Source organism: Erythrolamprus reginae, chromosome 4 (genome assembly GCF_031021105.1).
Source record: "Erythrolamprus reginae isolate rEryReg1 chromosome 4, rEryReg1.hap1, whole genome shotgun sequence".
Classification (NCBI taxonomy): domain Eukaryota; kingdom Metazoa; phylum Chordata; class Lepidosauria; order Squamata; family Dipsadidae; genus Erythrolamprus; species Erythrolamprus reginae.
This window is the reverse complement of record NC_091953.1, coordinates 64,157,142-64,182,602: the sequence shown is the minus strand read 5'-3', so window position 1 is coordinate 64,182,602 and position 25,461 is coordinate 64,157,142. Positions and strand designations below refer to the sequence as shown.

Sequence of the window (25,461 nt, the reverse complement as noted above, 5' to 3'; positions counted from 1 at the left end):
ACCGCATAGAAGTTTAAAAGCCCCAAGAATGCCTGGAGCTCGGCCTTTGACCGGGGCCTGGGGGCATCTTGGATTGCCCGAGTTTTCTCCGGGGTTGGATGTATTCCCTTTCCATCCACTCGAAATCCTAAAAACTCGACCTCTGGAACACCAAATACACATTTCTTAGGTTTTAGTTTTAACCCCGCCCCTTGGAATTTAGTTAATACCTTCCTTACTCTTGATAATAGTTCGTCCATGGAACTCCCCGACACCAGGACGTCGTCAAAATATGGTACAGTCCCCTCAAGCCCATACAATAACCGTTCCATTAACCCCTGGAAAATTCCCGGAGCAATGGAGACCCCAAACTGTAGACGATTACATCTAAAAAACCCCCTGTGGGTAATGATGGCCTGGGCTTCTGCAGTCTGGGGGTCCACGGGGAGCTGCTGATATGCTTGGGAAAGGTCAAGCCTTGCAAAGACCTTGCCATTTCCCAACGTGTGGAGCAGCTGCTGCACCACGGGCAAAGGATAAGAGTGGTGGGCTAAAGCCCAGTTAACTGAACATTTATAGTCCCCGCATAATCTAATACCCCATCCCCTTTGAAGGCAATGACCAACGGGGTCTCCCACACCGCTTGGTCCACCGGTTCCAGTACACCTTGAGAGATTAGACGGTCCAGTTCAGCGTCCACCTTCGGCCTGAGAGGAATGGGAACCCTGCGGGCTTTTAGCCGCACTGCCGGTACCTGGGGGTCAAGACTGAATGAAATAGGGCTTCCCGTGTAACAACCCAACCCTTCGTTGAAAACTGAGGGAAATTCCTTAGCCAGATTATCAAAGGCTGAAACCCCATTAACCAAATTAACCCCCGAGACAGATAACCCCAACGATTCAAACCAATTTAAACCTAAAAGATTTGAGAAGGGTCCATCCACCACTATTAAAGGCAGCTTGCCCACAAACGACTTAAATTTGACTGCAAAACGACCCTCCCCCAGAATTGGAATTAAGGAGCCTTGGTAGTCTTTAAGAACTGAGCTGCAGGGTCGAAGGTGATTCTTGCTTAACCTAGGAAAACAACGCTTCAAGGTAGACCATGAAGCTAAAGAATGCGCCGATCCAGTATCAACTTGCATCGAGCACCAAGCGTCCCCCAGGCGAACTTCAACAGAAATTTTGTCAGTGCCGCTCGACGTCTTCCGGACATACGAGGTAGCTAGGCGTGGAAAACTGTAGACGGTGTTACATTCATCCCGGCGGTTCGAAGAAAATTGCTTTTGCCAATGAGAGTTGTAGTTCTGGGACTCCCTCTGCTCCCTCCTCGGGGTTGGTGGGGATCTGCGGGAACGGCAGACCCTCGCAATGTGCCCCTGGGCACCACATCGCCTGCAAGCCGCATCCCTGAATGGGCAATTCGATCTAAAATGGCTTCCCCCGCAGCCCCAACACGGAGACAACGGAGGACGGGGACGGGCAGCAAGCGGATTCCGGCTGCGGTTAGCTGCCAGCCGGCAAACCTCTTCCTCCTCCCCGGCATTGGAATCCTCCTTCTCTGCCAGAGGCGGGGGCTTGTCTGGCAGCGGCGGCCCTTTACTCGTGACATTTACGGAGCTGTCCATGGCCGCGAGAGACAAGGTTGACAGCTCGAACGCGTGGGCTTCCGCCAGAGCCGTTTGAAAAGTTAAGTCTCGGGTGGCCAGGAGACGCCACTTAAGGCGTCCATCCCTCACCCCAAAAACCAATCTGTCCAGTAAATAGTCGTTTAGGTCTGTGAATTCACAGTATAAAGCCGCCCTGCGGAGAGCAGCGACAAAATCATTGATCGATTCCCCTTCCGCCTGGTTCCTCTGGTAAAATTTGTATCTGCGGGCACAGCGGGACGGGGCAGGGGCATAATGGTCCTGCAGTGTAGACAGAAATTGCTGCCATGGAATCTCATGTATTGAGACTGGGGCGAACAAAGCCCTCGCCGTCTCAAACATCTCTGGGCCACAAAATCCGAGGAAATAAGACCGCTTCCTATCCCCTGATATTTCGGTATAGCCATTAGAAATTAAAAAACAATCGAAGCGGGCCACGTATGAGTCCCACGTCTCCCCTTGAGGGTCGAAAGGGGGAAAGGTCAGCTGTACCGACATCCTCACTTACTGTTATAGTACTTAGTAAGATTTCGCATGGAACGTTCGCCTCTCGTCGCCAGTATAATAAGTGAGGCCTCGGTTAAGTCAGAATGCTTTAATCAGAACACATGCCAGGCTGGCAGGTACAGGCTTAAAGAGCAAAAACATTACAGAGGCTTTTATACACAAAGCTGCCTGAGGCAGCAACCAATTAACCGTGGAGAAACTTCCCGCTTACTATGTATCCAGGGGACGCGCGCCAATCAGCACCCTGGAGAGCCCCGGCTCGCAAGACTCCTAGCGGCCGGCTGTTACTAAACAGACAGACACAACAAGAGTAAGTCTCTATCTAGCAATTGGAAATACCATAGAGAGGTTTAAAGGAACAAGTTCTAAAACCTGAACTTGATGATATTTTTACAATTGGATTTGGTAGGAGTTAAAAAGACTGAAAAAGAATAAGAATAAGAGTTTGAAGAAAATATGTTTTAAAACATTACAAGTGGATTTAAAATACGGAGATTCTTATTTTTAAAAGTGACAGCACCATCTGCTGGTTAAAAGAAATTATTGCAACAGACTCTAGAAAATTTTGAATCTGCTGACAACTGGAGACTGATCTTGCTCGTGAGTATAACTAGAAGCCTGAAAGAACTTTAAAGCAGTGCATGTTTTGCTATTTTGCTTGATGGTGTACTGTTTTGGTGAAAGAAGATAACAGAATTTTGGATTGGATTGGATGGCAATACAAAGGGATTATATGGATTTAAGCTTACTTTGTGAATTGACAACATGGAGGCGTGTATCTAGTAAGAATTGATTGAGATGTTAAAATACTTTTATGAAGATATAATAAACTGTCTCCTTTGGAAGCCAGAGATGAAAAGGAAGTAGAAATGAAGTTGGACTATAAGGAATATCTAGAATATACAATGGTGGGAAATGAAAATGAAAAAAATGAAAACCAAGGAGACTCTACATATGAAAAGAGAACAGAAAAGACAAAACAGATTGATCATTGCATTGGGATCTACAGTGATAAGAAAAAAAGGAGAATTGAAAATCACAAACAGATTGATGATTACAGTGGGATTTATAGTGATATGGAAAATGAAAAGAGAATCTAAACTAATAAACTGATGATTTCACTGGGATTTACAATGATGTGAAAAGATCAAGAGGAGAGTATTGGTATCAGAGGAAACAATTTAAAAGTAAGAGGGATAATAGGGAGAAGAGATTAGGAGAAATTGAGAGCAGATTAATGAAAATAATATGTATATAAAGAAAGGAAAAGAATTTGGAGAAAAAAATAATTGGTGTAAAAACAAAAGAAAGAAAAAGTTAAGAGGAGTTGGAAAGGTAAAATTTATGAGAAGTAGAATTTATGAGAAACCAAAAGAGCATGTATGATTGATGGCTAAATATTATTAGATTTTTTCTTTAAAATTATTGTGCTATATCTAATCATGCTAATAATGTATAAGTATGTACAATTAATTAACATAATTATCTTGTTAAGAGGTTCTTTATAAGGTACATGTTGATTTGAATTATTATTATTACTTTTAAAGGTTTTTACATAAGATTATATAATTTACATATTGGTTTGAATTAAGTTTTGGGGAACAAAGATAAGAAGTGAAATGAAATACAGTGGTACCCCATCTTACGAACTTAATTGGTTCTGGGACGAGGTTCGCAAGGTGAAAAGTTCGTAAGATAAAAGAATGTTTCCCATAGGAATCAATGGAAAAGCGAACAATGCGTGCAAGCCCAAAAATCGCCCCTTTTGCCTTATGACCGCTGTCTGATCCTTGTTCAGGGACAGGTGGAGGAGGCAAGGGGAACAGAGCAGAGGCTGTGGAGGGACCTTCCACCCTCCTTGAAAGTGTTTTCGGAGGTGGCATGAAAGGGGAATCTGGAACTTCGGCTTCAGACAAGGCTCCCTGGCTCTCTCTCTGCTCTGTGCGTGGGGGTCCCTGAATGCTGGTAGAGAACAGGGGGGGAGGCTCCTTTACTTCCCCTTTGCTCACAGGGACCAAGCCTCCAAGCTCCGGTCCTCAGCAAAGCGCAGGCGATGGAAACCCGGTGTAGGGGGAGGTCAGTCTGTCAACTAAAGAAGAGCAAAACTGGAGCAATGTGGGCTCTGAGGATGGCGGGGGGGGGCACGTTTCTTCCATCAGGTTTGGGGCTGCGCGATTGTTTAGTTCCCTAAAAACTTCGCGAGGAAGTTAAGATACAGGCTCTCACAGCCTCCTCATTCCCCCACCCCCGTTTATTTAAGGCTCCCCTCCTCTCTCGCAAGGGAAGACAAGGGGTGGCCAGCTCTCCTACCCTCCTCTCAGCTCTGCTACGTACATTTTCCCTGCAGTTGATCCAAGCGCTGGCAGGGAAGGAACGAACTGAAATGCGAGTCAGGAGTCCTGGGAACCTAACAAAAAGGGGGCTGGTGGAATAATCATTGGGAGTGGGGAGTCCTGGAAGTTGAGATACAGGTTCTAACAGCCTCCTCATTCCCCCCCCCCAATTTCTTTAAGGCTTCCCCCTCTCTCAAGGGAAGGCAAGGGGTGGGAAATGCGAGTCAGGAGTCCTGGAAACCTAACAAAAAGGGGGCTGGTGGAATAACCATTGGGAGTCATAGTTCCCTGTAAGCTGAGCAGTGAGCAATCGCTCACTTAAAAATCATCATCAACTCAGAGTTTTCCAAACCTGCCCAGAAGCCGAGAGGGAAAGAGTGAGAGGGAAGGAGAGAGAGAGGAAGAGAGGAAGAGAGAGAAACAGATAGAAAAAAGAGAGGAAGGAAAAGAGAAAGAAAAAGAATGGGAGTAAGGAAGAGAGAAAAAGAATGGGAGTAAGGATATTGATAGAGTTGCCCTATTATGAGCTCACTGTTATAGACACACAGTACAGTATTTTATTTTGAAATTCTCTGAGGCAAAACAGGGTGGGTTTTTTGTTTGTTTGTTTGTTTGTTTACTTACTTACTTACTTACTTACTTACTTACTTACTTATTTATTTAGATCTGCCGCTCAGACACTATACTTTTCCACCCCCCCCCCAAAAAAAAATTAGAGGGAACACTGTTGGGAGTGGGGTGCCCTGGAAGTTGAGATACAGGCTCTCACAGCCTCCTCATGTCCCCCCCTCCCCCATTTCTTTAAATTGAAAATTAAAGGATGGTAGATCCAGTCAACAAAAATAGGAGGTAAGGAGGCAGCATTACATAATGCTAGGTATTATATATATATAGAAGAATGCTAGGTATTATATATATATAGAAGAATATATTATATATTTAAATCTGGATAAAGGAAAGGTGTAAGTTTAAGAATGTTGGAATGAAGTCAGAGTTTTGGATTGCTTGTCTATTAACCACATAATGGATTAGGATGAAAAGTACTCAGGGAAGGACAAGAGAGAGGTAGAGGAAGTCGAAAGAAAGGGAAAAGAGGCAGGGAAGAGGGGAAGCAAGGAAGCAAGGGGAAGGGGAAAGGGGAAAGCACATCTGAGGGAGAGGGAGAGAGGGAGAAAGAAGGGAGAGGGAAGAGAGGAGATAGAGGGAGGGGAGTAATATGAAATATAGAAGGAAAATAGGAGATAAAAATATAAAAGTTGCAAATTGAGATTTGTTTATGGCATTTTGAATAGATGTATAAGTATGTAATGTTTTGATATAGTATAGAGTGATACCTCATCTTACGGACCCCTCGTCATAAGAACTTTTCGAGATACAAACCCGGGGTTTAAGATTTTTTTGCCTCCTCTTCCAAACTATGTTCACCTTATGAACCCAAGCCGCCACCGCTGGGATGCCCCGTCTCCAGACTTCCGTTGCCAGCCGAAGGCTCCCCTCGCTGGGAAACCCCACCTCTGGACTTCCATTGACAGCAAAGCGCCCATTTTTGTGCTGCTGGGATTCCCCTGCAGCAACGCAAAAATATGGAAGTTCAGAGGTGGGGTTTTCCGTGGATGGGAGCCTCAGGGGAATCCCAGCAGCGCAAAAACGGGCGCTTCGGCTGGCAAAAGGGGTGAGTTTTGGGCTTGTACGCATTAATCGCTTTTCCATTGATTCCTGTGGGAAACATTGTTTCATCTTACAAACTTTTCACCTTACGAACCTTGTCCTGGAACCAATTAAGTTCATAAGACAAGGTATCACTGTATTTATGGATGCAAAATTTGTGGGGGGGAAACAAAAAACAACAACTATGCTTTTAAAAAAATGACGATGTGCTAAAAAGTACAACAATAAAATATATAAGAAAAATTAAAACAAGATATGCCTTGCCCAGGAACTTTTCATTATTGTGGATAGTTTTGTGTGAAAATTTAATATTTGCTTTTTCATGTGTAATTCTTGGATCTTTCTCCATCTTTAGGTAATACTTCAAAGGAACTGAATGCAGCAACTGTACCTCTGATAGACTCTTTTGTATGTAATGGGAAATATATCTATAATGGAATTGTTTTGCCTACCATGATATGTGCTGGCTACTTAGAAGGACAGGTGGATTCTTGTCAGGTAACTTATGAAATGTGAAGCACTTTAATATTAGTTTGCAAAAGCATATAGTGGGATAAGACAGTTCAGAATAGGTAGCCATTAATAAAAAATGGGAATGCTACTATTCTTAGAACATTAGGAAAACTTTAAAAACAATCCATGTAACAATTTTCTTATTGCTACTGTCTGTTATCTCTGGGTATCTTGTAATTCCTGCTCCAGCCTCATAGTGATCATACTGAGCTGAGGAAGTAAGGATGCCTTAAGAGTTACAGCTAATACAATTAAGAGAATGCTTACTTCAAAAATAATAAATAATAGTATAATGGATGCTACTATAAAACATATTTCTCACCCTCTTTATAGCTTCCTGTCTATATCTTGCTTTTTTATTGTAAATTATTTGGAGGCAAGACCTCTTGCAACATGTTATTCTACAAAAGTTTTTCAGCAATTTACAGTAGAAATATTTACTTGTAGAAATGTTTACTTATTTAGATTTGTTTACTTATTTATATTTATATGCCGCCCCGAGTCTTCGGAGAGGGGCGGCATACAAATCTAAATAAACTAAACTAAACTAAAAGACTGCAGGCTCAGCCACCTCAGATTAGAAACTTGCACCTGATAATCTATTAATATATCTTAATTTCATCAGTCGTTTATTTTGCATTCCATGCAGTCTTTATCTTAAGGTAAAGGAGATAGCTTTTTATTATACATATCCATTTATTATACATACCCATTCTCCTTTGATAAATGTTGTGGTTAGCTCTGGCCCAGCTCCTGCCCCAAGGAATTTGGAGGTGGAGGTGGGGGAGACATCCACATGCTGCAGGCATGTTTTGCTCCCAGTAGAATCTGCCGACGAAATCTCCTCTGACCAAGGAAGTGTGAGTGACAGGGAAGAGGGGAGTTTGGCAGACAGCCAAGGAGGAGATCAGTCATCTGTATCATCCCTGGATTCTGAACAAGAATTAATGACACATCCATGCGTAGAGTGATGCATAGGAGACAACAACTAAAGGATTATTACAAGAGAAAATGAGGCCACCTGTGGTTGGGTGGGGCTGCTATAATTAGTGCTACAGATAAAAGTGCAGCCTGGTGTTTTAGCCTTATGGCAGTTTATCTGATTCATTGTTTCGTCAAGATCATGGTTTTTGCTGTCCAGGATTGTGTGTGTGTACTCTCTGGACTTTAGAATTGGACTCAATTTCCCAGTTATTGGGTGAGCAATTGGACTGCATTTAACCTCTGCCTTGTGTGTACCAGAAAATCCCTTTGACATTTAAAAAGGGAGCTGTTTCTGTTTTTCTGTTTATAAAAACTTTTGGGTTTTCCTTTTATCGTGTGGTGTGTGTCTTCCTGGACTAATTACCCTATAATTACGGGCGGTTGAGACACGCCGGCAGAACAGTAAATGCTTTTTACTTTGTAATATTTTAGTTAGAGATAGTTTTCAGATTCTTATATACTTCCTCAGATATATTTATTCAATTCATTGAAGCAGAAATACTACATTTATGTGTTGTGTTTTGTTTTAGGGTGATAGTGGTGGTCCATTGGTAACCATGACCAATTCGCTTTGGTGGCTAGTGGGTGACACAAGTTGGGGAACAGGCTGTGCAACTCAATTTAAACCTGGAGTTTATGGTAACATTACTATGTTCACAGAATGGATTTACCGAAACATGCAGGTAACTTTCTAATATGTGGTAGAGCATATAACATGCTTTTCATGGTTCTTAAGTACAGTGATACTTTGTCTTACGAACTTAATTGGTTCCGGGATGAGGTTCGTAAGGTGAAAAGTTCGTAAGACGAAACAATGTTTCCTATAGGAATCAATGGAAAAGCAATTAATGTGTGCAAGCCCAAATCTCACCCCTTTTGCCAGCGAAGCACCCGTTTTTGCGCTGCTGGGATTCCCCTGCTGGGATTTTCCTGCAGCATCACAAAAACATGGAAGTCCGCAGGAGGGGTTTCCCATGGAGGGGAGCCTCAGGCGAATCCCAGCAGCACAAAAACGGGCGCTTCACTGACAATGCAAGTCCACAGGTGGGGTTTCCCAATGAGGGGAGCCTTCGGCTGACAATGGAAGTCAGGAGGTGGGGTATCCCAGCGGCGGCAGCTTGGGTTCGTAAGGTGAAAATAGTTCGGAAGAAGAGGCAAAAAAATCTTAAACCCCGGGTTTGTATCTCAAAAAGTTCGTATGACGAGGGGTTCGTAAGATGAGGTATCACTGTATGACATAATTAACCAGAAGATCTGCATCCACATACAGTATCTTAAACTTGGCAGTGCAAAACGCTGGCCTAGAGGAAGATATTTTTAATTTGTACAGCTGCTTGCCTTATCCTTAGTGGTCTTTCTCATCAGAGGAAAAGATCAAGAGAATTATCTGCCAACTTTCCTTAACCAAAAATTAGAACTTAGTTTGGGTGCCTAAGTCTGGCTACTCTTTCCCAGGCTTTATAGCCTCCCATTCTGTTCTTGCATAGTTAGGTGTCTCATGCTATGCCTATATCGGTAACTTGTTTTTTGGTGTATTGTGGGAAATATAGTAAACGCTTGTATATTAAATGCATTAAAATGTTAGCATTTTTCCTTTCACTCTAGAATTAAATATGGCCACCTCTATGACATATGGGTCTTCTGGCATGTGTTGTTGAAATAATGGCTCTGTGTTCATTCATCCAAGGCTGGATATAAAAGACACTTCATTTTGCTGGATATTCATTGACTTTATTAAATTCCAATTGTCTCCTTGAATATGTCCCCAATCTGAAACTGACTATTTTGGAATCTCTTAAACATAATTCTTTGTTTGCATTTTTTAACAGGCACACAGATGATACTGCTTCCTTTGATTGACTTAAATCAAGGCTGGAACACATCCTTTGGTTCCTTGTAAATCCTTGCTTGTGCTTTCAAAAATGAACTTGAGTCCTTAACACTTCATGTGCAGACTGTAATGGGAATGTTTGGAAGCTGGTTCCATTTGCATTGCCTCGTTTCATATCAAGCAGTTGAAGAACCTGATTTCTTGAATCTGGTATTAACAATCAAGGGCAAACATATTCTTTTTACCAACTAGTTATTGGTTTCCTTTATTTCTGAAGATTCTCTACCAGTTGGCATTCATTTTAAAGTTATAAATAATGTTTGTAAATTATAAATTATGTTTTTGCTTTTGAAATCAAATGCAGCACCTCAATATTTTATAAATGATGTTTAATATTTAGGATATTAATGTTGGGCTGCTGGATGGCCCAATTTTTTTAAAGCGAGACAGAACCACATGAACATTTTAATATAAGGTGTGAAAGATTTTTCTTATGAATGTTACTATGCATCTTTTTTATTCAAGTATTCATTATTTTTATTCTCCCATAGGTGTTAATGATCCTGAAACAATAATATATGTCTTCCAAAATGTGTGGGCAGATTCAATATCAGTTTATTCTAGAAAACAGAAATATTAATTTCTAGGCACATATGTTTGATGCAGAATGAACAAAATAAGTATTCTAAAATGTCAATAATTTTGCTTCTGCTGTGGTAGCTGAATGTGCTAAATAGGTCCTCAGCTGCTGAACCTGAAAACAACAGCAAAGAATAGAAAGTTATTTTGTGAAGGTGCACTATATACTGAATTGAATCTGGCAGTTCTACCTCATTTTGTAAAACGGTAACAAAATTGGAATGGGTTATGAAAATTCATTGGTCCCGTTTTATTTTCTTTAAAATCCTATTTGCAGTAGCTAAGTTTTTAAATTAAAAAAGTGATTAATATAATTACCAATCATCGGCATGTTAAGAGGATGTCAAGTTAATTAAAGCTGCCATTGCAGCAGTAAAATTTTAATTCTATGAGTTCTGATTTGGACATAACTAATTATGCTGCTATTGAAATGCACTTTTTAAAATATATCTGTTGGTGGGAAAATTCACTTCAAGTTTTGCCAGTGCAATACTTTTATGCAATGAAGTGCCATTGAAATGGTTATTGAAAACTTTAAATGTATTTCAGTAAAGTGACATCAATGTAAAACATGCATAATTATTAATGATCACTACAATTTCAGTTAGTAAATGTTTGGATTTGTTCAAGTTTCAAGAATGAAGCACACCATTCTTTGTCTCATCTACTAAGTATTTGAAAAATAAATGTTTTACAAATACAGCATTGACTTCGTAGTCTTTACTTCCTTCCTTCCTTCCTTCCTTCCTTCCTTCCTTTTCTTTCTTCAGATGTAGTGTTGATATTCCCTGAAATGACTGAGAAGTGGGCAGGGAGAGTGATGTCACAAAAGGGGCAGGGTTGAACCTATTGCTAAAAAACTATGTAATCTATCTGTGTCTGTCTGTCTACTACATCTTTGTTATTATTACAGTTAGAACCATTAAAGTAATTGTAAGCCATATAGGATCATTGGCTGAAATGGGTGGCTATACAAAATGAATGAATGAATATTTGAAAGTTCTTGCTATTCTATTAAAATCCAAGTATTATTTATATTTGATTCTCACATAAACAAAAGTTTTAAAAATAGATATTATAGTAAAATGAGGTAAAAATATCAAACCAGAATGTACACTATTCCTTCAGTAAATATTCAGATAAAGGGTTCTGACATTGTGTTAAAGATAAAAACATCTTAATTACCCAGGGAGGATGTTCTATGACTCTAGAGCTTCATTAAAGAAATGTCATCTCCTTGGTTGCCACTTAAAATTCCCTGGTTGCCATTTGCTTAGTGTTACTATTCTCAGATTGCAGATTTGAACAGGGTGGGATAGTTGAGAGGAAATGACTTAATTAAAGCTAATTACAAAGCAGCCACAGACAGGGCTTCTAGCCACTGTGTAGCTCCAATTTACAAGCCCTGTCAAGTCCACAAACTCATACTGGCCACAAAATTTATAGTTCCTGTATCTGTTTTGATTATGTTCCTCCTTTGCTTCAACACGTGTTGGGTTGATACATGTTACATGTGCATTTCCTACTCCAATTCTCCACATTCAGCTGGGAGATATGAAGGAAAATTGTGCATATTCCCAATTGGCCAAAAGCCTGGCCAGTTAGGGGAACCTATGAAGAAATCAATGTCCACACAAGATTGAAGGAAGACAAAACTTTATTTCTATATTGAAATCAGGCAGCCCCAAGTCTACAGAGAGGGGTGGCATACAAATCTAATCTAATAATATTTTTATACGATTTACTACAGGAAAAAATAATTGCTGACTGGTTACATGAGTTACACATGCACATAAAGCAATAAAGTATGCAAACCCATTACACTATTATTTAATTCTGCTTTATTGTCATATAAATTGACTACCTCTGGCTGTGTTTTTACTATGCTAAATTATATACACCAGTGGTTCTCAACCTGTCACCCTTTAAATACCCTTTGGTGGCCATGGACCATGGGTATGCTGCCCCCAAGACTTAAGATTTAAATCAACATTTTTTTCAAGTTTGCCGACCCATGATGACATCATGGCCCCCCAGGGGTCTCTAAACCGTAGGTTGAGAATAACCAATATGTATACCACTATTCTAATTTGCAGACTGTTCAGGATTGCAAAGCATATTACAAAGTCTCCACAATTTCAACATAGTGCAATTTATTTTTGCTCTTCTAAATGTAACTTTAAATGAGATGAATGTACAAGTTTTATTTTTACTGGAATAAACACATTTCATGCAAGAAATTGTTTACCTCCAGGTAATATCTTTGGTGGAAGTATGTTGCAGATCTTACTAGAATGCTCATTAGAATAACAATTCAAATTACAAATAAGTTTGAGCTGGAATGTTCATATGTCTCCAAGCACATCTCTTGTAATGTCAATCTGTGATTTTTGTCACTGAATTCTGTGTAATGTTTTGTCCCATGATAAATTTTCATTATATTCATTACACGAAGAGAGTAATGAAGTTTAAATGTCATTCCATATAGTTTTTGCAATGAGATATCAGAGGTACAAAGTGGCACTAGAGCTAGGATGACATACAATACAAGCAACCTGAAGAGGGCACTGAAACATCTGAAATTTTTTATTACGAGGGAACACTGTATATCTAGAATTATATTGTTGCTAATCAAGTGTAACTTAAACTCCTACATGTGAATACTGATAGGATCCACTGAAGTCAATAGGATTATTACACGCCATTATTTCACCTGAACCTTTTTGATCTGCTTAGCCTATATTTAGCCTCTGTATCTGCTACAGCCTACAGCAATGTGCTTTCCCCTCATGATATTGTCTTCGATTAGTCCCAATACCAGAGTGAGTCAGAGTTGAGACATTCTTAGCTATACCAGTGTTAAAGTAGCATTTTCTCCTGGGGTATGTAACATGCTATGCTTCACCAGTCATCACGTAGAGATGAGCAGTGGCATAGTACCATAGAGATACTAACTGCCCTTTCAGGTAATAGACACGCCAAGTTCCCTTCAGTCTCAGGTGGGCATTACCTGCTGCCTTTCTGCTACTCTGTCCTAAAATGGTAGAACACAGTGGTTCATAAAGTAATCAATTTTCCAGAACTTGATAAATGTGAAATGACATAGTGGTTAACTAGCATAACAAATCATTTAAATGGTTGGGTTAAAGGTTTTATTTATTTAAACTACTTATATGGCCATCTGCCTTACATAGTGACCCTAGGTGGCTCACAATAAAGCAGAATAAAATAAAATGAACCCTTTTTACTAGCTATCACATCAACCTCCTTGTTCAACTCCTCCGAACTAACTAATGCTTCAGGAAGGCTACAAAGGTGGGGCATTTTGGATTTGAAGTGGGAGGCTGTTCCAAAATTGAATGATGGAACCAATACCTTTCCTTCACCCCATTTCTGTATCATCTCTTTACATGAAGCAGCTTATCAATATTTGTTGCCTATATAAAGAAAAAAGATGAGAAACCCTAAATAGTTTATGATTTAGTTCTCTCTCCCTCTAACATTTCTTCAGCTCAGGTTACAATACAATGTATAGACTACACAGGAGAGTGTAAAAATTATGGGAGTGTGCTGAAGATTGTGTTATTCTTTACCTCCTACAACCTTGGAACTGGGGGAAGGAAGTTATTTCTGCTGTTTTGAACATAAAGACAAGAATAGGCATTGACATTGGAGATAGTGGACATTATGCTAATACAGTGGTACCTCAACTTAAGAATGCCTCTACTTACAAACTTTTCTAGATAAAAACCGGGTGTTCAAAAAAAAATTGCCTCTTCTCAAGAACCATTTTCCACTTACAAACCCGAGCCTCTGATAACTGTAACCAGAAAAGACAGGGAGAAGCCTCCGTGGGGCTTCTCTAGGAATCTCCTGGGTAGAAACAGGTTTGGAAAAGGTAGGGAGAAGCCTCCTTGGGGCCTCTCTAGGAAACTCCTGGGAGGAAACGGGGCCAGAAAATGCAAAGTGAATTCTCCGTGGAGGCCTCTCTAGGAATCTCCTGGGGGAAAACAGTGTCGGAAAAGGTGGGGAGAAGCCTCTGTGGGACCTCTCTAGGAATCTCCTGGGGCAAAACAGTTGGAAAAGGCGGGGAGAAGCCTCCATGGGGCCTCTAGGAATCTCCTGGGAGGAAACAGGGCTGGAAAAGGCAGGGAGAAGCCTCTGTGGGGCCTCTCTAGGAATCTCCCAGGAGGAAACGGCCTCCACCCTCCCTGTGGTTTCCCCAATGCATGCATTATTTGCTTTTACATTGATTCCTATGGGAAAAATTGCTTCTTCTTACAAACTTTTCTACTTAAGAACCTGGTCATGGAATGAATTAAGTTCGTAAGTAGAGATACCACTGTATAATTGTAGTACATAGACAGAACATTTTGACTCAATGGCAGGGAAACGTCCACAGTAAATATAATGTGCATGTAAAGTGGCAAATACAAATTCTAATTCTCTTCAGTTTTCTTAGCCAATTGTGGTTCTAAATGCACTATTGAAGTTCAGCAGCATCACAATAATTTTACAAATGCTAACCATAAGTTACAAATATACTTAATACACTCATCTAACAGAAGCAGAGCTGCTACCAGAAGTTTTCATACAGAAATGTTACCCATCCTATTTAAATAAAGAACGTTTTCAAAAGTAGTCGAGCTTTATGAAGTCGTCTAATTCTTTCTTTTAAAGAATTCCTTATGTTCACCACATCCTTTCCCTCATGAAAGAGAACTTCCAACTCATCTCCACTTTGTAAAACTTGCATCATTGCATTCTGTAACCGCTCAGCAAAATCCCTGAACAGGTATAACTGTATGATCATAGGAATCTGAGCACCAAGCCGGATTTTTACGCTCTGAAAGCAAAGTTAAGGGAGAAAAATTATACCAGGGTAATATAAAAGCCTGAAGACATGTTAATATCCCATATGTTAAGGTTTATCTTAACCTTATCCCCTGTGAATTTGTACCCTATCACAAAATGAAAATCAAACTGTTTCTGGTGGAAGATACCTACTACCACCACCACCACACACCCCTGCTGGAAAATACAGCCTTTTGTTTAGTATACAATTTATAACCATTTGTTTAGTGGCCATTCAAACATTCAACGGCACTGAAAAAATCCTCAGACAACCAACCCAGCACCCTCATTGTCATGTGATCAAAATTTGGCTTTTCTTTACAACAATTGTAATGTCCCAGGGTCATATAATGTGATGTTCCATGACAAAGTTCCAAATCAGGGGTCCCCAAACTTTTTACACAGGGGGCCAAGTTCACTGTCCCTCAGAATGTTGGAGGGCCGGACTATAAAACAACCTACGAACAGATTCCTATGCACACTGCACATACCTTATTTCTTTCTCTCTCACTCACTCACTTTCTCTCTCTCTCTCTTGCTTTCTATCTGTCTCTTGCTCTCTGTCTCTTTCTCACTCTCTCTCTTGCTATCTCTCTTCCTCCCTCCCTCCCTCCCTTTCTCCCTCTCTTTCTCCCCCTTCCTTCCCTCCCTCCCTTCCCTCCTCCATTCCTTCCTCTCCACTTATCTTTCCCTTGCTCTTTTCATTCTCTTTCCCTTTTCTTTCTCTCCACTTCTCTCTCTTTCTTTTCCCTCTTTCACCCTCCCTCTTCTCTCCCCGCGGAGGACTCACCCAACAAGCCTCCACCCTCCGACCCCAGACTCCCATTCAATCCCCATTCATAAAACAGGAGCTAGTAACTCAAAGAGGAAGAGGCGGGTGTGTGCGTGTATGTGTGTGTGTTGTGCCCAGCTCGGCTTTCGGCAAGCCTTACTTTACCTCGGGTGAGATGAGATTGAGGGGGACATTCTCACTGCTTTTCCAGTGCGGCCTTGGAAAAGACCCGCGGGCCAGATAAATGGCCTCAGCGGGCCGCATGTGGCCTACGGGCCGTAGTTTGGGGACCACTGTTCCAAATTCTTGGAATTTGCTGGAGTTTCTACCATGGATACACTATTGAAACAGAGACGTCTATGCTGGCTTGGGCATGTGAGAATTAATGCAGGGAAAGCTCCCCCAGAGGGAAACCACAGCTGCGATATAAGGATATCTGTAAGAGGGATTTAAAGGCTTTGGGAATGGACATTAACAGCTGGGAATCCTTGACCTCTGATCGTTCAGCCTGGAGGCTAAAGACGCAGCATGGCCACTTCATTTCGAGGAGACACGTGTTCGGCAAGCTGAAGCAAAGAGGCAGTCCAAGAGCCAGCAAAATCCAGGGGCAGATAGGGGACTGAATGGATCTTCCCTCAGTGTGGAAGGGATTGCCACTCTTGGATTGGCCTTTTTAGACACACTAGAGGCTGTTTTAGGAACTTTCCAGAGTACAATACCATAGTCTTTCGAGATTGAAGGATGCTAATAATGATGATGATTTGTGACATTCCCAGCTAGCTTTTGGCAAGCAGTCAATAGGTGAAGCCAGATTCATTTAATGACCACAGTGATTTGCTTAACAATCATAGCAAAAGTCATAAAATTGGGCGTGAGTCACTTAATATTTGCCTCACTTAAAAGCAGAAATTGTGGTCATAGATCACTTAACAACTGCCTCGCTTAATGACACAGTTGTGGTCATAAATTAATGACTGCCTATACTCTCCCATATTCAGCTCTTTAATAGAGAACAGCAAGTTAAATGAAAGTTTCTGATTGCTTTTTGTTTTTTTTGTGGAATATGTACTTCCTGTAGACAAACAATATCTAAATTTTGTTTTTGTAATTTATTGAATATACTATTTCTTTTAATAAATGAATTTAAACCATTTACATTAATTGAGATTAACTTAATTTCTGTTCCCATCCCCCTTTATTTTCTTATTTGTCTTCTGTTTGTCCTGTTTTCTTTCTGTGCTCTTGTTAATATTCTTTCTTCCTCCTGTTCTTTATCTTTAGAGGTTCCTTCTTTCCCACTATCTAGTGGTTCTTCTGCTTCTTTTTGACTTTCTATTTCTACCCTCTCTTCCGCTATTAATTTTTCGTAGAATTCCTGTGCCATAAGTTCATTATCTACTTTTATTTTTTCCCCTTTCCATGTAAGTTTCTGGCCATGTTCTTGCAGATGCTCTCTAAAATGCCCTTCTCCTGCAGCTTCAAAATTGCAAATATGGGCTGTTTTTAACAATATTTCTATACCTAGGGGGTACAGAAAAGAGAGTACACCCCCCCAACCCCAACCCCCAATTATAAATTCTATTTATAAATGATAGCCATGGTGCAGGCTACTTCTGATGATCACTGACTGTCAGCAATTTGGCAGTTAAGGTGTCACCAGCTCAAGGTTGACTGAGTCTTCCATCCTTCTGAGGTGGGTAAAATGAGGACACAGATTGTTGGGGACAATATGCTGACTCTGTAAATTGCTTAGAGGAGGTCGTGAAGTCATGTGAAGTGCTATATAAGTCTAAGTGCTATTGCTATGCATAAGCACCATTTTACAGAAATGGTGCAAAACTCACATGAGTACAAGTGCACTAGAGTGCCTTCCGTCCCCTGTCCTATTGCTCTCCTATATCTCCTATACCTTTTCTATTCTTTCTTAGATATATTTTACTATGAGTATCTCTTCTATAACCTTCATCATGTATTTTACTCTGTGTGTGTGTGTGTGTGTGTGTGTGTGTGTGTATGTATATATATATATATATATATATATATATATATATATATATATACACACACACACACACACATACACATACACCCACTAAAACCCTCATTGTGTATTTGACAAAATAAATAAAATAAATAAATACCGTATTTTCCGGCGTATAAGACGACTGGGCGTATAAGACGACCCCCTAACTTTTCCAGTTAAAATATAGAATTTGAGATATACTCGCCGTATAAGACTACCCCTCTTCTGTACATCATAGACCTGACTGAGTCTAGGTCTATGATGTACTTGCATTGAGAAAAAAATCATTTCTGAACATGATAACACAATATTTTAATTACTAATGATGAAGATCTTATTGTTAAAATTATGAATGAATTATTTAGAGAGAGAGAGCCAAGTGGGAGCACTCTTCTGTCTATCTCTCCATATGTCTCTGTCTATCTGTCTTGTCTGCCTCTCATATTTCTCCTCACCACAATTAAGTTTATTATTATAACTCATCATAATTTGTCAACACAAAAAGGTGAACCTGGCTATTTTTCTTTCTCCTACCATCTATTCTGCAGGTATCTTTCAGTCTAACATGCAGCATGCTGACACCTATGTGAGAATCTATTATGGAATGAGAATCTGTATGTGATATCATGATATGGCAATCCAAACAGCCCATCCATTTTTTCCTCTTTCCGCACTTTCTGTCTTTATCCTCTTGCAATGTCACTTAAACAGATTTTAACTTGTCGGGTTTAATTAGTGACCCTGCCAATTTTCAGTACTGTGCAGTGTGCTATGATACAGAGCAGGGTGAATAATATGACCTCAGCTTTTAAAGTTATTTTAAAATGTTGCCTAAGAAATATGGAAAGATGATTCTTTTTGGAGGAAAAGTACATTTTCAATGGTTAAACATAAGAACAAATACAAACAGGCAGAAATAAATGCATCCAGTTTAACATTCAATTTTGCAACCACTAATAATGTTGGTCAAGTAGGTACAAAAATACCTGGGGAAATGATCAAAGTCTGGGAAATGGCTCCCTTGTCAGTTAAAAGGAGTGCTGATTTACCACCTGCTAGAGCAGTGATTTTCAACCTTTTTTGAGCCGCAGCACATTTTTTACATTTACAAAATCCTGGGGCACACCACCAACCAAAATTACACAAATCTAATAAATAAATAAATACATACATACATACACACACACACACACACACACACACACACACATAAATAACCCCCTCATATATACAATCCCATGTAACATCCCCTTATAAATACAGTCAATCATCAATCATCCCTCCTCAAATTTATACCACTGTCTCATTTCTGGGTTATTCTCCTGTCTTTCCCCCTTTTCTCTCTCATGTTTCTCATTTCTCTCTCTTCCTCCCTTTTTCCCTCATTCCTTCTCCCTCTCACTTCTCCTCTTTTTCCATCCCTGTCTCTCTCCCCCCCTTTCGTGTGTGTGTGTGTGTGTGTGTGTATACACACTCGAATCATTTCCAAAACCAGTTGAGGGCTGGGGTTTTTTTTCTCTTTTATTCTTTTCAAACACAGGTGTGGGCTGGGGGGGGGTGTTTCTTATTATTTGGGTGCTTTTTACCATATGCTTCAAGAATCACCTCTCTCCCTCTCTCTTGTTCTCTCTCTCTCTTGTTCTCTCTTATTTTCTTTCTGAGGCTCCTCCCACAACGGTGGCTACAGCGGCGCTGGTGATCCGGCCGCTAGCCGCTCCGAGCGCTGTGGGAACGCCCACCCCTCTCACAGTCCGGTCCCGGGATGACAGTAAAGGGGCTGCTTCCCATCCTCCTTCTCAGAAGGTTTCCTTCTGAGCAAGCTGGCAGGAGGATGGGAAGCAGCCCCTTTACTGTCAGCCCGGGACCGGACTGTGAGAGGGGTGGGCGTTCCCACACCGCTCGGAGCGGCTAGCGGCCGCATCGCCAGTGCCGTTGCAGCCACCGCTAATGTAAAGGGGCTGCTTCCCGGTGGCAGGAACTGTGGGGGGTAGCCGGCGTACGCTCCGGCTAACAAGCTCTTGCTGCAGCTATCCGCCGCTTCTTTCTTCTCCGCCTCGCCTCCGCTATTCCCGCCGCCGCCTTTGCTCTCCCCGCCGGGCAAGAGGCAAAGGCGGCGGCGGGAGTAGCGGAGGCAAGGCGGAGAACAAAGAAGCGGCGGATAGCTGTGGCAAGGGCTCGTTATGCCGGCTACCCCCCGCAGTTCCTGCCGCCGGGAGTGGCGCTCCACCCCAGCAAAGCCGGCGGCGGGAGTGGCGTCGTCCAGCAATAGCAGCGCTTCGATGAAGCCGGCGAGGGAGCTCCGGAATCGGTTGGCGCTCGCCCGACGCCTTGTTTTTTTATTTCCCCCTTTGGTTTATCTTCAGAGGCGGGAGTTCGGGAGGCAAGGGAGCGCTCGAGGAGACAGCGTCTTGCGGCATCGCCTCCCGTTGGGTTTATGACGAAGGGACGCTCAGCAACTTCTTTTTCCTTTCGGCTCCATAGCCACCCGCAGTCCCCGGAGCCCGCGGGTTGAGGCAAAGGGCTGCGTTTCCCTTCCCTCCCTCCCTCCTGCCCCCGTCCTGAATGGAAGCCCCGCTCGGCCAAGCAGCCCGGGATCTCCGCCGCTTGCAAACCGGGCGGGCGGGCGGAGCGGACCCGCGCTCACTTTCGGCTCCGGGGACTGCGGATGGCTATGGCGCCGAAAGGAAAAAGAAGTTGCTGAGCGATGCCGCAAGACGCTGTCTCCTCGAGCGCTCCCTTGCCTCCCGAACTCCCGCCTGTGAAGAGAAACCAAAGGGGGAAATAAAAAAACAAGGCGTCGGGCGAGCGCCAACCGATTCCGGAGCTCCCTCGCCGGCTTCATCAACGCGCTGCTGTTGCTGCTGTCGCTGCCGCCTGAGGCGGCGGCACTCGAATCTGGCGTGGTGGAAAATCTTTGCCTGCCTCCAGATTTTCCACCACGCCAGATTCGAGTGCCGCCGCCTCAGGCGGCAGCGACAGCAGCAACAGCAGCGCTTTTTCCTTTCCCCGGAGCCGAAAGTGAGCGCGGGTCCGCTCCCCCCCCCCTCAATCCCGCTCCCGGCCTCCTCCCGCCCGCGGCTGTGGAATGGGCGCAGTATCCGGCCTATAAGACGACCCCCCACTTTGGAAAAGATTTTCAGGGGTTAAAAAGTCGTCTTATACGCCGGAAAATACGGTAAATAAATGAATGAATTGTTCTTACAATATAATAGATATAAATTTTGTAGAGCTCCTTTCGTCTTCAAAAGTATTCTTCAGATACTTAAAAAATATTACATTTTTCTATAGGGGGTTTTTTGTGGGGGGAGTAAACATACCCAACTATCATTTGATGTGCCTCTAGAACTTTATTTTCAGGTATGTCACTGTATTGGTAGCCCTCTCTGACCTCGTTCTAATTCAACATGGTCTGTTTTGAACTCGGGTACCTATCCCTGACACAGCATTCCAAGTGGAGTCTCAACAGTAGAGAGGAAGAATTATTTCCATAGTTCAAATTATTCTATTCTTCACATACTGTATATACTCTGCATTTTAGTGTCTGGAAAAATTATGGCATAAAAAATTAATTTAACCTGAAGAGAGCTTCAAAAGCTGAGATCCTGTGTCTTTGCAGCCCCAAGGAGGCTCAAGACTGTTCTTAATTAATACTACTCTATATCAGTATAATGTGTGCATATGGTAAATGTATATATGTGTTTCTGTCTATATGCCAATATATTTCTATGTCCACAAGTTGTCATACAATTCATATGGACCTGTTAAGATGACATTTACTAGCCCTGCTTAGACCTGTGCTAATTATTTGATCATGCAAATACTGCACCCCAATTACATTTATGAAACCTTTGCATTTTTCCTCACTTAAACTTGTAAAAGAAGGATATCTTAATAAAGGTAAAAAGATACTTTTTACTTCAGTGATAGATTTAATAATAAGTATTGAATTCTGAGACCCAAAGATATACCTTCAGGGAAGGTGATGTATTTTAAAAATTACTAAATTGTACTTATTAATGGCTAAGTAAATGAAACACGCAAAAGGAATTTAAAAATAGAGAGAAATCACTCACAAAGTATTGAACTTACTTTATAGTAGGCAGTTATGTGGTAAATCATTTCCTCCACTGAGCACTTTTCTGTAGGATCATTAAAAGTAAAAGATGGAGTGATTTTTGTCGCTCTTACTGTTTGGAAATCTTTACTATAAACAGTGTCCTGGCAGTATACCACACTTTCAAGTTTAAACTGATTGAATATCATATCTTTTGCTTTCTCTTCTTGCGCAAGCTTCAAGTGTTCAATATTGTTCTGCATAACAAAAACAAACAGAGATTGCCACATTTGTGGGATTACAACGATGATATTGTTCCTTTTCCCCTTTTTTGCTAGATTTACAGAGAATTTATCATAGGGGTTTGCGGATCACTTTTAGTCATCCAGAATTTATGTGTATTTCTCCATCCCCAACTTTTATTTAAATATTTATTTATTATTTATTTATTATTTAGATTTGTATGCCGCCCCTCTCCGAAGACTCGGGACGGCTCACAACAGAGTAAAACAAATCATAAATAATCCGAATAAGTTTAAAAGATTTAAAGATTTTTTTAAAAAACCCATATACTAACAGACACACACACAAGCATACCATGTATAAATTAAACATGCCCAGGGGGAGATGTTTCAATTCCCCCATGCCTGACGGCAAACGTGGGTTTTAAGGAGTTTACGGAAGGCAGGAAGAGTAGGGGCAGTTCTAATCCCTGGGGGGAGTTGGTTCCAGAGAGTCGGTACCACCACAGAGAAGGCTCTTCCCCTGGGGCCCGCCAACCGACATTGTTTGGTTGACGGGACCCGAAGAAGGCCCACTCTGTGGGACCTAATCGGTCGCTGGGATTCGTGCGGCAGGAGGCGGTCTCGGAAATATTCTGGTCCGATGCCATGAAGGGCTTTAAAGGTCATAACCAACACTTTGAATTGTGACCGGAAATTGATCGGCAGCCAATGCAGACTGCGGAGTGATGGTGAAACATGGGCATACCTAGGTAAGCCCATGACTGCTCTCGCAGCTGCATTCTGCACGATCTGAAGTTTCCGAACACTTTTCAAAGGTAGCCCCATGTAGAGAGCATTACTGTAGTCGAACATCGAGGTGATGAGGGCATGAGTGACTGTGAGCAATGAGTCCCGGTCCAGATAGGGCCGCAACTGGTGCACCAGGCGAACCTGGGCAAACGCCCCCCTCGCCACAGCTGAGAGATGGTTTTCTAATGTGAGCTGTGGATTGAGGAGGACGCCCAAGTTGCGGACCCTCTCTGAGGGGGTCAATGATTCCCCCCCCCGAGGGTAATGGACGGACAGATGGGATTGTCCTTGGGAGGCAAAACCCACAGCCACTCCGTCTTATCCGGGTTGAGTTTGAGTCTGTTGACACCCATCCAGGCCCCAACAGCCTCCAGGCACCGGCACATCACTTCCACCGCTTCGTTGACTGGGCATGGGGTGGAGATGTAAAGCTGGGTATCATCAGCATATTGATGATACCTCACCCCATGTCCTTGGATGATCTCACCCAGCGGTTTCATGTAGATGTTAAATAGCAGGGGGGAGAGGACCGACCCCTGAGGCACCCCACAAGGGAGAGACCTCGGAGCCGACCTCTGACCCCCCACTAACACCGACTGCGACCGGCCAGAGAGGTAGGAGGAGAACCACTGAAGAACAGTGCCTCCCACTCCCAGCCCCTCCAGCCGGCGCAGAAGGATACCATGGTCGATGGTATCGAAAGCCGCTGAGAGGTCAAGGAGCACCAGGACAGAGGATAAACCCCTGTCCCAGGCCCGCCAGAGATCATCCATCAACGCGACCAAAGTGGTTTCCGTGCTGTAACCGGGCCTGAAACCAGACTGCTGGGGACCTAGATAATCGGCTTCTTCCAAGGACCGCTGGAGCTGGAGTGCCACCACCTTCTCGACAACCTTCCCCATAAAGGGAAGGTTGGAGACTGGACGATAGTTATTAAGTACGGCTGGGTCCAGGGAAGGCTTCTTGAGGAGGGGGCGCACAAGTGCTTCTTTATAGAGTGTTGGAAAAACTCCCCTCCCCAAGGAAGCGTTGGTAATCTCCTGGGCCCAGCTCCGTGTCACCTCCCTGCTGGCCGAAACCAGCCAGGAGGGACACGGATCCAGTAAACAGGTGGCGGAACTCACAGCTCCAATGGCCTTGTCCACTTCATCAGGTGTCACCAGATCAAACTCTTCCCAGACAGGAGGACAAGTATGTGCCCCAGTCACTCGTTGTCAGTCGACTCTGTTTTACAATTGGAGTCGAGATCGGCCCGGATCTGAGCGACTTTATCAGCGAAAAACGAGTTAAAATCCTCGGCACTGCTCTGCAAGGGCTCCCCAGCTCCCCCCTGGTTAAGAAATATGTTACTTCCCCAGCACAATGCTTTTCAGAAGGTTTGAGAATTACAAGAATATAATTCCTATCTCTGATGGCTCATTTACATTGTACAGAATTAGAGCACAATTTGAGTTTAGCACAATTACAATTGGGGGATTTCTGCAGTTTGTTTGTTTGTTTATCCAATACACAATACATATTGAAGAGAACAGACATGTAGTAATATATATAAAGAAAAGGATAGAAGAAAAGATATAAAAATAGAGAAGATATATGAAAGGAAAAAAAGATATATGAGATAAAGGAGACACAATTGGACAGGGGACGAAAGGCACGCTGGTGCACTTATAAACGCCCCTCACTGACCTCTTAGGAACTTGTAGAGGTCAATCGTGGATAGTCTAAGGGAAAAATGATGGGTGTTAGGGGTTGACACTACTGAGTCCGGTAATGAGTTCCACGCTTCGACAACTCGATTGCTAAAGTCATATTTTTACAGTCAAGTTTAGAGCAGTTAACATTAAGTTTGAATCTGTTGCATGCTCTTGTGTTGTTGCGGTTGAAGCTGAAGTAGTCATTGACAGGCAGGAAATTGCAGCATATGATCTTGTGGGCAATACCTAGATTGTGTTTTAGGCTTCGTAGTTCTAAGCTCTCTAGACCCAGTATTGTTAATCTATTTTCGTAAGGTATTCTGTTTCGAGTGGAGGAGTGAAGGGCTCTTCTGGTGAAGTATCTTTGGACATTTTTGATGGTGTTGATGTCTGAGATGCGGTATGGATTCCAGACAGATAAGCTGTATTCAAGGATGGGTCTGGCAAAGGTTTTGTAGGCTCTGGTGAGTAGTGTGAGATTGCTGGAGCAGAAGCTGCGTAGAATCAGGTTAACAACTCTAGAAGCCTTTTGGCTTTGGCACTTAGGTCATTTGATATTAGAATTCCAAGGTCTTTTACGGAGTGCGGGTTGGCTGTGAGATTTTGTTTATTCAATTTATATATGAGGCTTGGGTTCTTTTTGCCAATGTGGAAGGTAGAGCATTTGTTGGTTGATATTTGAAGTTGCCAGGTGTTAGACCAATCTGAGACAAAGTCGAGCTCTTTTTGGAGAATGTGTTGTCCGTGGTGTTGAAAAGTTTTACATCATCGGCGAAAAGAACACAGTTGCTTGTGATGTGATCGCAGAGGTCATTGATATAGAGAATGAAGAGAGTAGGACCTAGCACGCTGCCCTGGGGAATGCCACTTTTGACAGGGACGGGGGTGGAAATGGCGCTTCCAATTTTGACAACTTGTTACATGTTTG

At 42.3% G+C, this 25,461-nt stretch overlaps 2 protein-coding genes across 5 annotated transcripts in view; one reads left to right on the top strand and one right to left on the bottom strand.

Annotated features, from left to right (window-relative positions):
* The window catches only part of TMPRSS2 (transmembrane serine protease 2), a 43,351-nt gene extending 32,547 nt beyond the window's left edge, over nucleotides 1-10,804 (top strand). For all 3 annotated transcript variants that reach the window (XM_070750448.1, XM_070750449.1, XM_070750447.1), the window contains 3 exons: nucleotides 6,491-6,633; nucleotides 8,163-8,315; nucleotides 9,462-10,804. In XM_070750448.1, coding sequence (XP_070606549.1) covers nucleotides 6,491-6,633; nucleotides 8,163-8,315; nucleotides 9,462-9,473 — 308 coding nt within the window. In that variant the 3' untranslated portion in view covers nucleotides 9,474-10,804. The remainder of the gene's footprint in view (nucleotides 1-6,490; nucleotides 6,634-8,162; nucleotides 8,316-9,461) is intronic.
* Nucleotides 10,805-11,741: 937 nt separating this feature from the next.
* Nucleotides 11,742-25,461, bottom strand: part of LOC139166649 (interferon-induced GTP-binding protein Mx2-like) — a 67,393-nt gene continuing 53,673 nt past the window's right edge. For both annotated transcript variants that reach the window (XM_070750476.1, XM_070750477.1), the window contains 2 exons: nucleotides 21,841-22,062; nucleotides 11,742-14,948 (listed from right to left, as the gene is read on the bottom strand). In XM_070750476.1, the coding sequence (XP_070606577.1) occupies nucleotides 14,718-14,948; nucleotides 21,841-22,062 (453 nt within the window). In that variant the 3' untranslated portion in view covers nucleotides 11,742-14,717. The remainder of the gene's footprint in view (nucleotides 14,949-21,840; nucleotides 22,063-25,461) is intronic.